The 12412-nt window shown below is 44.9% G+C and overlaps 1 protein-coding gene across 3 annotated transcripts in view; it reads right to left on the reverse strand.

Annotated features, from left to right (window-relative positions):
• The window catches only part of ROBO4 (roundabout guidance receptor 4), a 161887-nt gene that overhangs the window by 32477 nt on the left and 116998 nt on the right, over positions 1-12412 (reverse strand). For all 3 annotated transcript variants that reach the window (XM_073603236.1, XM_073603238.1, XM_073603237.1), the window contains exon 18: positions 10995-11395. In XM_073603236.1, the coding sequence (XP_073459337.1) occupies positions 10995-11395 (401 nt within the window). The remainder of the gene's footprint in view (positions 1-10994; positions 11396-12412) is intronic.

The following is a 12412-nucleotide window of genomic DNA, read 5'->3' on the forward strand; positions in this document are numbered from 1 at the left end:
ATTAAACAATCCATATAAATTCCTGTATGTAGCCACCCCTTCCTCCCTGTCCCACCATGTCAATGCTGTAGCTAAAGAAAAAAAGTTTTGCTTCCACAATATAACAAGGAGCTCCCCAGTAGTCCTTGCTGTCCAGCAGCAGAAAGGTGCAGACTCAAAATTTCCAAGGGTGTTGGGTCCTTAGTGGCCTGTTAGCTAATCTCTTACTCCAGGATTTCTGGGTTGTTTAGGAGAAATCGACAACTGCTTGTTATAAAACAATATCCTGCATGATTAGAGCTGAATGAAAAGACCTTGTATCTGATTGTTACTCGTATATTCTAACAAGAATTGCTGGATCACCTGTCCCCCCTTAATTGAGAATCCACTGCTTCTGGGATCATTAATGGTGAGTAATGAGTCCTCTGGGTCTTTGAGGAGCAATCGTCCAGCTCACCTCTCCCTATTCACATAGTTAAAATCTCTGAGATGTCAATTACGAGCTGATAAACTCCACATTAAAGGGTTGCTATGGAAACAAGCGTCTTGGAAAGGCAAAAATGGTCAGTTTGCCAGGGGTGTGCATGTGGATATTGTAAAGGGTTACAAAGCTTTGAGGAATCCAGTGTTTACAAAGCATCTATAGAGAGTCACAGTAGAATATGGATATACAGTGGATATAAAAAGTCTACACACCCCTGTTAAAATGTCAGGTTTCTGTGCTGTAAAAAAATTAGACAAAGATAAATAATTTCAGAACTTTTTCCACTTTTAATGTGACCTCTAAACTGCACAAGTCAATTGAAAAACCAACTGAAATCTTTTAGGGGGAAGTAAAAATAAAAATCTAAAATAATGCAGTTGCATAAGTGTGCACACCCTGTTAAAACTGGGGATGTAGCTGTATTCAGAATTAAGCAATCACATTCAAACTCATGTTAAATAGAAGTCAGTACACATCTGCCATCATTTAACGTGCCTCTTATTAACCCCAAATAAAGTTCAGCTGTTCTAGTAGGTCTTTCCTGGCATTTTCCTAGTGGCATCCTACAGCAAATGCCATGGTCCACAGAAAGCTTCCAAAGAATCACAGGGATCTCATTGTTAAAAGGTATCAGTCAGGAGAAGGGTACAAAAGAATTTCCAAGGCATTAGATATATCATGGAACGCAGTGAAGACAGTCATCATCAAGTGGAGAAAATATGGCACAACAGTGACATTACCAAGAACTGGACATCCCTCCAAAATTGATGAAAAGACGAGAAGAAAACTGGTCAGGGAGGCTGCCAAGAGGCCTACAGCAACATTAAAAGAGCTGCAGGAATATCTGGCAAGTACTGGCTGTGTGGTACATGTGACAACAATCTCCCGTATTCTTCATATGTCTGGGCTATGGGGTAGAGTGGCAAGATGGAAGCCTTTTCTTACGGAGAAAAACATCCAAGCCTGGCTTAATTTTGCAAAAACACATCTGAAGTCTCCCAAAAGCATGTGGGAAAATGTGTTATGGTCAGATGAAACCAAGGTTTAACTTTTTGGCCATAATTCCAAAAGATATTTTTGGCACAAAACAACACTGCACATCACCAAAAAAAACAATACCTACCGTGAAGCATGGTGGTGGCAACATCATGCTTTGGGGCTGTTTTTCTTCAGCTGAAACAGGAGCCTTAGTCAGGGTAGAGGGAATTATGAACAATTCCAATTGCCAGTCAATATTGGCACAAAACCTTCAGGCTTCTGCTAGAAAGCTGAACATGAAGAGGAACTTCATCTTTCAGTAGGACAACGACCCAAAGCATACATCCAAATCAACAAAGGCATGGCTTCACCAGAAGAAGATTAAAGTTTGGAATTGCCCAGCCAGAGCCCAGACTTAAATCCGATTGAAAATCTGTGGGGTGATCTGAAGAGGGCTGTGCACAGGGGATGACCTCGCAATCTGACAGATTTAGAGTGTTTTTGTGAAGAAGAGTGGGCAAATATTGTCAAGTCAAGATGTGCCATGCTGATAGACTCATATCCAAAAAGACTGAGTGTTGTAATAAAATCAAAAGGTGCTTCAACAAAGTATTAGTTTAAGGGTGTGCATACTTATGCAACCATATTATTTTATTTTTTTATTTTTGCTTCCCTCCACCTAAAAGATTTCAGTTTGTTGTTCAACTGAGTTGTACAGTTTATAGGTCACATTAAAGGTGGAAAAAGTTCTGAAATTATTTATCTTTGTCTCATTTTTTTTACATCACAGAAACCTGACATTTTAACAGGGGTGTGTAGACTTTTTATATTCACTGTACACAAGGCTTTTTTTCTCATTTAAAAAGGTGCAGGAACTCAATCATGACACCCCCCCCCCCCCCCAAAAAAAAACCCTTTCCCCACCTACACACACACCCTCCAAACCGCAACAAATTTTGGGTGTGGTCAAATTTCATTAACAGTGGGAGGGTCTTAAAGGGGCATTAAATACATAGTACAGTACATAGTAAGTACAGGGTGCAGAGTTCGGGGTGTGCTACGTACATAGTGCAGAGTTCAGGAGGCCACTGCATACAGAATGCAGAATTCAGGGGTGCGCTACACACAGTTCAGCCTTCTTCCACAACTGCCTACCTCTGCATCCCCCATCCACATCTCACTTTCACCCCTCTTCTTCTCTAGTAACCCCCCACACACTGTAGGTGGCTCCACCTCTCTCACTTGCAGGGAGATCGTCTAGTGGGGGTGTCAGCAGCCACACTGCACCCCAGGCACCTGCATCAACCTTGTCCCCATTCTGCACTCAGTGGCAGCTGTTCAGGAGATCAGATCTGTGGGAGCCATTGGGAGACCTGCTGTCACTTGTAAACACAGAAGCTGGACTTCTGTGTTTTACAAGTGATAGTGGTGAGCAGGGAGCAGAGGGTTTGAGCCAGAGGTGGTTCCACCAAGTTGCAGCTGAAAAAAAGCCCTGACTGTACATATAACAAAAAGAGATACTTTTTTTGCTTTACTCTCTTAGTTTTAGGTGGAGAAGGGCAGGGCTTGGTCCCTGTACCAGAACTTTTTTGCTGTCAGTGAGGCTATCTAGACCAGCGTTTCTCAACCAGGGTGCCATTTGGATTACCCTGGGGTGCCATGAGCACAAGAGCCAGTTTGTCCTGGATCAGAGATGGATGAAAAGACTCATTGATGGGGAGGACTATGTGGTGATGCCATGGGGGGACTCTGTCATGGGGGTACTCTGATGTGATCGGGGGGGGGGCTCTCATGTATAGGGAGACTCTGAGTTGATGGGGGGAATCTGATGTAATGGGGGGCCTCTGTGGTGATGGTGGGCTTCTATGTATGGAGGGGACTCTGATGTAAAGGAGGGCCCTCTGATTTATGTGAAGGGAGGATTCTGATGAGAAGTTAATTTAATCAAGGTGGTTGTGTGCATTGTCCCAGACATAGGGTTTCCACTGAGAAGTAACATTTATGTTTTTTTTAATTTTAGACAGGGGTGCCTTGAGATTTTGCACACTTTTAAAGGGTGCCGTGACTGATAAAAGGTTGAGAAACGCTGATCTGGATGATCTTCCCCACCCCAGTCTTATGCCCCGTACACACGGTCGGATTTTCCGATGGACATTGTCCGATCGGAGTGTGTTGTCGGAAATTCCGACCGTGTGTGGGCTCCATTGGACATTTTCCATCGGATTTTCCGACACACAAAGTTGGACAGCAGGAGATAAAATTTTCCGACAACATAATCCGATCGCGTCAATTCCGACCGTGTGTGGCCTGTTCCGACGCACAAAGTGCCACGCATGCTCAGAAGAAATTCCGACACGGGACAGCTCGTTCTGGTAAACGTAGCGTTCGGAATGGATACAGCACTTTCGTCACGCTGCAATGTTCAAAATGGTTTAATACAGCGCACTCTCTTCTTCTTTATAATGTGACAAGAATTAAGTAGTTTTGATGCTCATATTCACACACACTTCTCACAAACTTATTTCGTTACTATTTATCGGGATTCCCTCAATATATTTAGATTTCTCACATCTGACAACAAAATTTTTTTTTATTTTTGGACTTTAATGTAGATTCTTTTTTTGTGTTTCTCTTTTTTATTTTTTTTTTTGGTGATTTTGATTTGTACTCCCGAAAATGTTTGTGTGTGTTTTTGGTGACAAGTTCCCACAACACCACTAATATGTTGTTCTATTTAATCTGTAGGAGATTGTTTGGTGTTGTTGTCCCTTGTTAATTTCACATTGTACTTTAGAAATGTACCTGAATCGTCACCAACAAACTGTCCTTTTTGGATGAAAACACACAGGAGAGTAGAATTTCCCTAAAAAAATTTTATTAAGGGGTCACAACTATAAACAAAGAGGGAGGCAACGCTGGAGAAACTGCAGAAGTGGGTGAAGCCTTGGACCCCCAGGGCAGACATCAATTATTTAAAAGCAAAATTGGTGGCCTGAGGAGTCCTTATCTAAGGGAGGGCAGTCTGGTCCAGAAGTCCCAGAGATCCGGAAAGCAGCAGATGACATCTGTGTCCCCAGGCTGTGATCATACGAGAGACTGCATCTTCTGTCAGACCAGACTGAACCCAGGGTCATCACTCTTTGGTCTTCTTTCCACGCTTCCTTACAGGCTTTGGCTGTGGTGGTGGAGTTGTGGCAGCAGGAGGAGGAGGAGGAGGATCGTCCCTCTCAATGACATCCGTCTTGTGTGTCAGTTCCCCACTCAACCCCTTACGAAGGAATTTATAAATCAGGTCCTCAGAGATCTTGCGTTGGCCCTCCTGCATGCCCTGCAATTTTGTGGCAGCCATGCAGGCAAAGGCCTCTTCAGGACTGGGGAAGGCTCGGAGGGACGCCGAAGCCTCCTGGATCAGCCTGTACGCTGAATCCTGCACGGGACTCAGAGTGGCCTTCCTGGCTCTTTTTATATGGCAGGCGGAGGGGAGGGACCTGAGACTCAGTCAGGCTGCGACTTGTCCCAGGCTTCTCTTGGCTGCCACTTAGCCCCGCCTCCTCCTGGCTGACACTAATCCCCGCCTCCTCCTGACTGCCACATTCCACAACCTCCTCCTGGCTGAGGTCTTCCTGTGTATGAAAAAGGGACATAGTTTTAGTTTTTTATTCATCAATCACACACAATTTTCACCTCCTGACTGCTGCAAATTGAATGTTAACAAATATAACAGACTATCCTTCTGAGCCCAGCAGTTTTCATTCTTTTCCCAATTTTGGGTGCCCACTACTGTCTATTGATATGTAAAGCACTTTTTTTAATCAGCAATTAGTGATCAATAATAACATCTAATAAACATCATTTATTTATTGACCAGAAATCTGTAGAAGAATGCTATACCTGACTCCAGCTGGGCTCCTCCATTTCTTCCTGGCTGGAAGGCCCAGGTTGGACATCGGAAGCCTCAGCTGGGGTGGAAGGAAGCGTGGAAGGAAGAGTAGAGAGGGATTCCCTGACTTCAGTGTGGTCTGACAGAAATCGCAGTCTCTCATAGTACCACAGCCTGGGGACATAAACATCATCTGCTGCAGCTCCGGACCTCTGGGAATCTGTGACCTTCTTGCGTTCCCTAAGATAAGTGCTCCTCAGGCCACCAATTTTTGCTTTTAAATAGGGGATGGTTGCTGTGGGGACCACCGGCTTCACCAACTCCAGCAGTTTCTCCAGCGCTGCCTGCCTCTTCTGTTTGTGATTATAGTGGGGGTGTCTCACTTGCCACAGACAGGGCAGCTCCCTGTACTTGTCTATGAACAGGGGCAGGAAATTGTGGTCGTTGAACCCGTCCATTTTCTCTGCAAGACACAACACAAGACAAAGCCTAATGTCAGGCCAAACTCCCCTAATCTTGTTACAATATAGGCTTCCATTTCGAAGCAGTATAGGCCCAAGTTTAGATCCTACCTTCGTTAGCACGATCGGCGTCTCCGATGCTCCTTCCTCCGCTCACAGATCGTACGTAAGACGCGCGCGTTACGATTTATACACACTGCGCATGCGTATAACTCCGCCCGCCCCTGACGTTCTTTCTAGTCTATTCCCCACCCCTTTTCGTTCGGCGCAGTGGAGGAAGAGCACATGGCGGAGAGACAGCAGGATAGTGCTAAGTACAGCAACGAGGAGGAGGAGGAGGAGGAAAGGCTGGAGCCTGAAACGTCCTGATCCAGAAGGAGATTAAAGGACTCAAATATGTCCTTTGTGGAGATGGTGGAGATGGTGGACATCCTGAAGAAGGCCGACTATGATGAAAAGTATGGGCCTTACCCCAACCCCAATGTCAGAAAGGCCAAGATCATGGCGAAAGTGGTCAGGAGTCTGCACCGGAAATTCGGGGTACGACGATCGAAAGATCAGCTCAGGAAGCGGTGGTCGGACCTGAAATTACGAGAACATGAGCAGTACAGAAAGATCCGGAGAGTGCTGCAAAAAAGTAAGTAGTTGTGCTGTGTTCCTATTCTTTTTGTGTTTATTACGTTCGTGCTGCTCCATGTGCTTTTAGGAACTGTTGTACAGTTTAAAATGGCAACTTTCATGTTCATGGGCACATTATTCGTTCGGATCACACATTGTTATTTCGGACGATAAAATACCATTGTTTAGGCCATATGCATTTGGCCACCATTTTTACGCCCTATACTTGTCTTCAAAGAATTGTGTTGTGTAGATGGCTTTGTTACTAGAATGAAATGCAAACTAGATTGTGTGTAAGGAGAGGACACTGAGCAGCTGTTTTCACATCTTGACACTGGAGCACTAGTGTGGGACACAAGAACACCATTTTTATTAGGGGGGCCACACAGGTGCTCCAGTGTATACTATAGGGGGGGGGGGGCTACATCTGTGAAGCTTTTACCAAACAGGTAAAGTATTGCAGCTTGACAAAGGGCACTAAAAAAGCTACATCTTGGAACTCGGCTAAAATAGACAATTGTACCCCACTTCCAAGCAATGTTTCATTTTTATAGTTCTGACATTTAATATCTGTGTGCTAATTATACCATTTTTGTTTTACATAGGGGAGAAAAAACTCGGAGGACACCCCTCATCTGAGGAGACCAGAGCCCCCCCCCCCCTCTGGAAGAAGGGGAAATCCCCCCAACACAAGATGAGCAGGAGGATGAAGACGTGGTGGAAGTAGTCACCACAACAGGTGAGTGTCTGCAACCACAGGCTCAGATAAGAGATGGATGGCGGCATTTTTTTGAAAACTAATTTATTTTGGGTTCCTCTCTTTTTAGGTGATCGTGAGGTTGTGGATCCAGATCCTTTCACATCCGAAAGTGCCCAGATCCTGATCGGGGAGATCATGGGGTGTAATTTACAATTGGAAAACATCAAGCAAAACATCAATGATGTTATTCCAAAATATAAAAACATCATTGATGTTTTGGGGCGAGTTTAAAACCCCTCCAAATCACTTTCTTCTTTTGTCTGCTACAATGTGCGAAATGTTTTTGTGATTTTTCCCAAAGCCAAATTTGAAGGATGCACACAGTGTGCCAACATGTGCTATCTGCCATCACGGGAGATCAATGGACGCGTTTTGGGGGTGCAACCCCTTCCTCAATAATAAAGTAGCGGTGAGGAAGGGCTTTCTCCCCCAAAACACATCCCTTGATCCCCCCTGATGGCAGATAGCACATGTTGACATTGGGAAATTTGTGTGCATTTTCCAAATTTGGCTTTTCCAGGGGTGATTTCCCCCCATCTGAACGCTATATCAAACACAGTTCCTAAATACTCATGTCTGATATTGCCTTCAAGTTCTACGAAATGTGAACTTTGTAAGATCAAGATTTGTGTCTTTCTTGTGGGTTTTACATATACCTGTTTTCTATAAAATGGACATTTTGATTTTGGATAATGACACCACAAAAATTGTTATACAACAAACATGTTGGTTTGTCAGAAAAACCTTTGGTAAATGCACATGTGATTGTGCAGGTATTAAAAAGATTGCTCATCAAGAATGTGTGGATTATTGTCTCACGCTACAACACTTTTGGGGTGATGTAATTGTTGTTTTATGAGAAAATGGGGGTTATTTCCTAAGGGGAAATCCACTTTGCACTACAAGTGCAGTTTCAGTGCAGTTGCAAATGCACTTGTAGTGAAAAGTGTCTTTGCATTTAGTAAATAACAGCCAACAGTGCTTTGTATAAGGTTACACAATCACGACATTTTCTGCACTCCACACATTTCTGTCAGGGTCAGCTCAAACAAACACAAGCAGTAAATGTCCACAAAGAAGAGCCTGGGGGGAGATGCCTGTCGAGAACTTGAGGTCCTGCAGGCTTCTCCCTGTGGCCAAATACCGCAAGGTAGCGATCAACCTCTGCTCCGGAGTGATGGCTTGCCTCATGCAGGTATCCTGCCTGCTAATATAGGGGGTCAGCGAAGCCAACAAACGGTGAAATACGGGGTCCGTCATCCTGAGAAAGTTCCTGAAATCATCAGGATTATTCTCACGGATCTCACGGAGCAAAGGCATATGACAGAACTGGTCACGCTGAAGCAACCAATTCTTGGTCCATGAACTCCCCCCCACCCTGTTCATGGACTGGACTTGTGTCAAGGTCAGGACCCCAACACCAAGCCCCCGCACAGCACGAACTGTACGAGGAGTACGCATACGAAACATGGCTAGAAAACGGTCGGCTGCTCAGAACGAAGTAACAGAACGCACTGAAGAACAGCAAGGCCTGTGAAGAGCGACCTGAAAAACAGCAACGAGCAGGCAAGATCACACAGAAAACTCTGATACGAACTGACTGCACGCACTGAAGAGCAAATACAAACCCACAAGCACAAACTGAACGGCAGAAAACGATCTGAAAGCCACGAGTCTGAAAAAGCGCGAATCGTCTCTCACCAAACTTTTACTAACACGAGATTAGCAAAAGGAGCACAAAGGGTGCCGCGCTTGGTTCTGAACCGGCCTTTTCTAGTCTCGTCGTACGTGGTGTACGTCACCGCGTTCTTGGCGATCGGAAATTCCGACAACTTTGTGCGACCGTGTGTAGGCAAAACAAGTTTGAGCCAACATCCGTCGGAAAAAATCCTAGGATTTTGTTGTCGGAATGTCCGAACAAAGTCCGACCGTGTGTACGGGGCATTAGTGTGAGCTTCATGGATTGGCAATGAGCTAAACTCACTGGTGCCGCGCTACACAATAATACCTCCTCAGATTATACACTCAAAATAAAAGACAAAAACACAAAATGAACAAATTGACTTAAACATAAAGCCTATCGCATAAAAGTCCATAATTGAGTCCCATAAATCACGCCTGCATGTGATATAAAATAAATCACTTCTCAAAATGGATTAGTCCACAGTGATGAAAGTGCTTGTAGTTCTTCTACTATTAATCCACCATTCAGTGCCAACACCACTGCATGCGATAAGTGCACCCTTCACCAGATGTGCTCACACCTGGGATATATGACCGTACAATTAAGCATGGTCTATACCAGTGATGGCGAACCTTGGCACCCCAGATGTTTTGGAACTACATTTCCCATGATGCTCATCCACACTGCAGTGTGGATGAGCATCATGGGAAATGTAGTTCCAAAACATCTGGAGTGCCAAGGTTCGCCATCACTGGTCTATACACACTTGTGTCCCACCAACGAGGACTCAAAATGATCTTTCAGGATCCTTAGGTAACAGATACTTCAGGCCACCTTCATACATTGGTATTACTCCTTTAAAGGTGGCCTAAAGTCTGTGTTACCCAAGGATCCGGAAAGATTGCTCACTGGGGTCCCTGCATGTAATCTCACACATTCCTATTCACAAGTGTGAATGGGGCCTACAAGTGAAACTATTGCTTTGCAAAGCATGGGACAACATCCCTCCACCTTCTGAAGCAACTTTCCTCCTATCAGCACATACCTGAGATTCTGAGTACTGGTGGTTTTAGCCTGATTGGCCTGCTTTGCAATGTGACTTTGGTGTAGAGAGACATCATGGAGAAGGTGGCCTGTCTCTGCCTTTGGCCATTATTCTCTCTTGCATCTCTTCACACAGATAGCAGCACAAGAACGTGAACACTGTGCTGGCCCAATAGAATACCGCCATGTCTCCGATTACATCAGCAAAGTTGCTGCGGGGAACTGGCAACAGTGGAGGGGGACTAAAATCAGAGAGCAAACTTAAACCAAGGTGTAAGCACTGTTGAAGATTCTTGGGAAATACAACAAACTCAGAGAACTAATGAGAGTAAGGGATAAGAATCAGGGAAAATCCTAATTAGAGAGTACTGTTGCCATGGTTGCAAAGAAAAAAAGAGATTTGCATTTTCTAGATATTTTAGGAAACCATAGCTGACTGCAGTCTGAAATGAATGATAAATGGTAATAACACCAAATTGCAATATGTAGCAATATTATGTGTATCATTCTTTTTTTTGAGGCTCGTTCACACATGCTTTGCTTTCTGTAGAGCGATCCGTGTTTGGATGGCTCTTCAGCGAGAGTTTGACAGGCAGTGAGAAGGCGTTGCATTGCCTCCTCACCACCTGCTTTAGCCCCTTCAATCCCAAGCTAGCGGGGACCTTTAAGAGTGGCCCCATTTACTTGAAAAGGCAGTGTTCAGTGGGTGCCACCCCCACCAAAAGGGGTATAAATACTGCAACAGCTGTGAAGCAAAGCAACACGGCTGTGGCATGTGTACAACCCTGGCCACTCCCTCCCTAAAATCCAATGAATGAAGGGGCGGGCCAGGGACAGTCAGGCTGGGGAGGAAAGGGCTGGAGGACGTCCAGCAAGGAAATGAGGCGGGCTCTTTCAGACCTCTTGCAGCTTCAAATGCACATTGTGAGAAGCTCACAGTGTGTAGTGAAATCAGAGTAATTTCAGTACAGGACAGGAGAACTGTGCAAGACTGACGGGAATGCTGGAGGTCAGATTTAAGCTCCCTATTAACTTGTTGAGCACCAGGAATTTGTTCTCTATACATGGTTTGAGGTCTTGAGTCTTTGATAGTGTCAGTCACTTACCACTTTGGAGTCGGTCCGCTACTTCCGACTGAGTCATTCCCAAGCAAAAACTGTCCACGGCCACAGCCAGAGCCTTGGCAAAACTGGCATCCATCAGGAAAGAGCCATCAGAAGAGCTGACCATGCTGCAGCGGGCACTGGTGTAATTATCCTCAGACACTGACCCCCAGCCGTTGACCAATGAGCCGGCCATAGAGCTCTCGTATTCACTGATGCTGGATGTTGGAGTCTCACAATACTTGCGATACGACTTTAACGAGCTGACCTCTCCCAGTTCCAGGTCATCATCTTCATCCACCGCATCCACGTCCGCCAGCTCAGATGGCAATGGGCTACAGATATAACCATAGGTGTTGGAGGAGAAGGGCCTCGGGAGGATCGATTCACTTTCAGAGGGGTGCCTTAAACACAAAGATATTTCATATTTACATTTGAAATACATAAATCAAGACTCATTTACCTGCCTGAGGATTTGTAAACAGTTCAGACACTGTTGTAATCTAGGCATTCCTGCCAGACAGCACAGACAGGCCCTCGACCTCCACTTCAGCAGGTCAAGAACACACCTACTACTCCATTGAAGGCGACCTCTATTTGATATTCTCCACCTTTCTACAAGTCCTTCACTATGTCTTTCTAGTCAATGGGAGGGTGTGGAGATGATACTCAAATATTAAAGTGTCCCAGGATTTGGGTCTCTCAGAGGGCTCAAGGAAGCAATGAAGCGTTGACACCTCTAGTTGCCTCTTATGATTGCTGTTGTACACCAAGTATGTTTAGTTACGTCAAAAGTGTTTTATATTTCTTTTATTCAATACATAGAAAACTGCATTCTCTTGACGAGTGATGATGTTCTCCTGTTTCTGCCTACGCGTTTCATCACATTTGACTTTGTCAGGGGCTCAGACAAAAACAACTAAAATGAAATCTGTGGGGACAGGAGATCATCATCACCCAAGAGCACTAAGACTTGTTTACACTTGCAGTTGGGGGGGCCAGTAAAAACATGTAGTTGAGCTTCAACTTTACTGCCCCCTTTAAGCTGCAAAGACAGCTGGTTGGGGGTGTACACATGCCGTGGATTCAATGCTTTGCACAAAAGTGATGCCCCTCCGTCCCATTCAACAAGCAGAACCACTGCTCAACACTTCCCATTTAAGCCGTTGGCGGTATGCTGCAACCACCCTACACTGCAGTTGTGGTGTGGTAGGTTGGCATTTTGAGGGTTGAACTGATCAGGATCGCTTTTTAGGAGAGCAGCAAACTGTGCCACTAGTGAAAACCAAGCCTTAGGTTGCCCAACAGGAGTTTTATGGGGTAGTAAGTGGTGTCTTGCACCAGGTTGTGTACAATTCACATAGCACTGAGTTTAAAAGACCGGCATCCCTACACGCCAGTGGCCATTATTATTATTTCAG

Source organism: Aquarana catesbeiana, linkage group LG10 (assembly GCF_042186555.1).
Source record: "Aquarana catesbeiana isolate 2022-GZ linkage group LG10, ASM4218655v1, whole genome shotgun sequence".
In the NCBI taxonomy this organism is placed as follows: domain Eukaryota; kingdom Metazoa; phylum Chordata; class Amphibia; order Anura; family Ranidae; genus Aquarana; species Aquarana catesbeiana.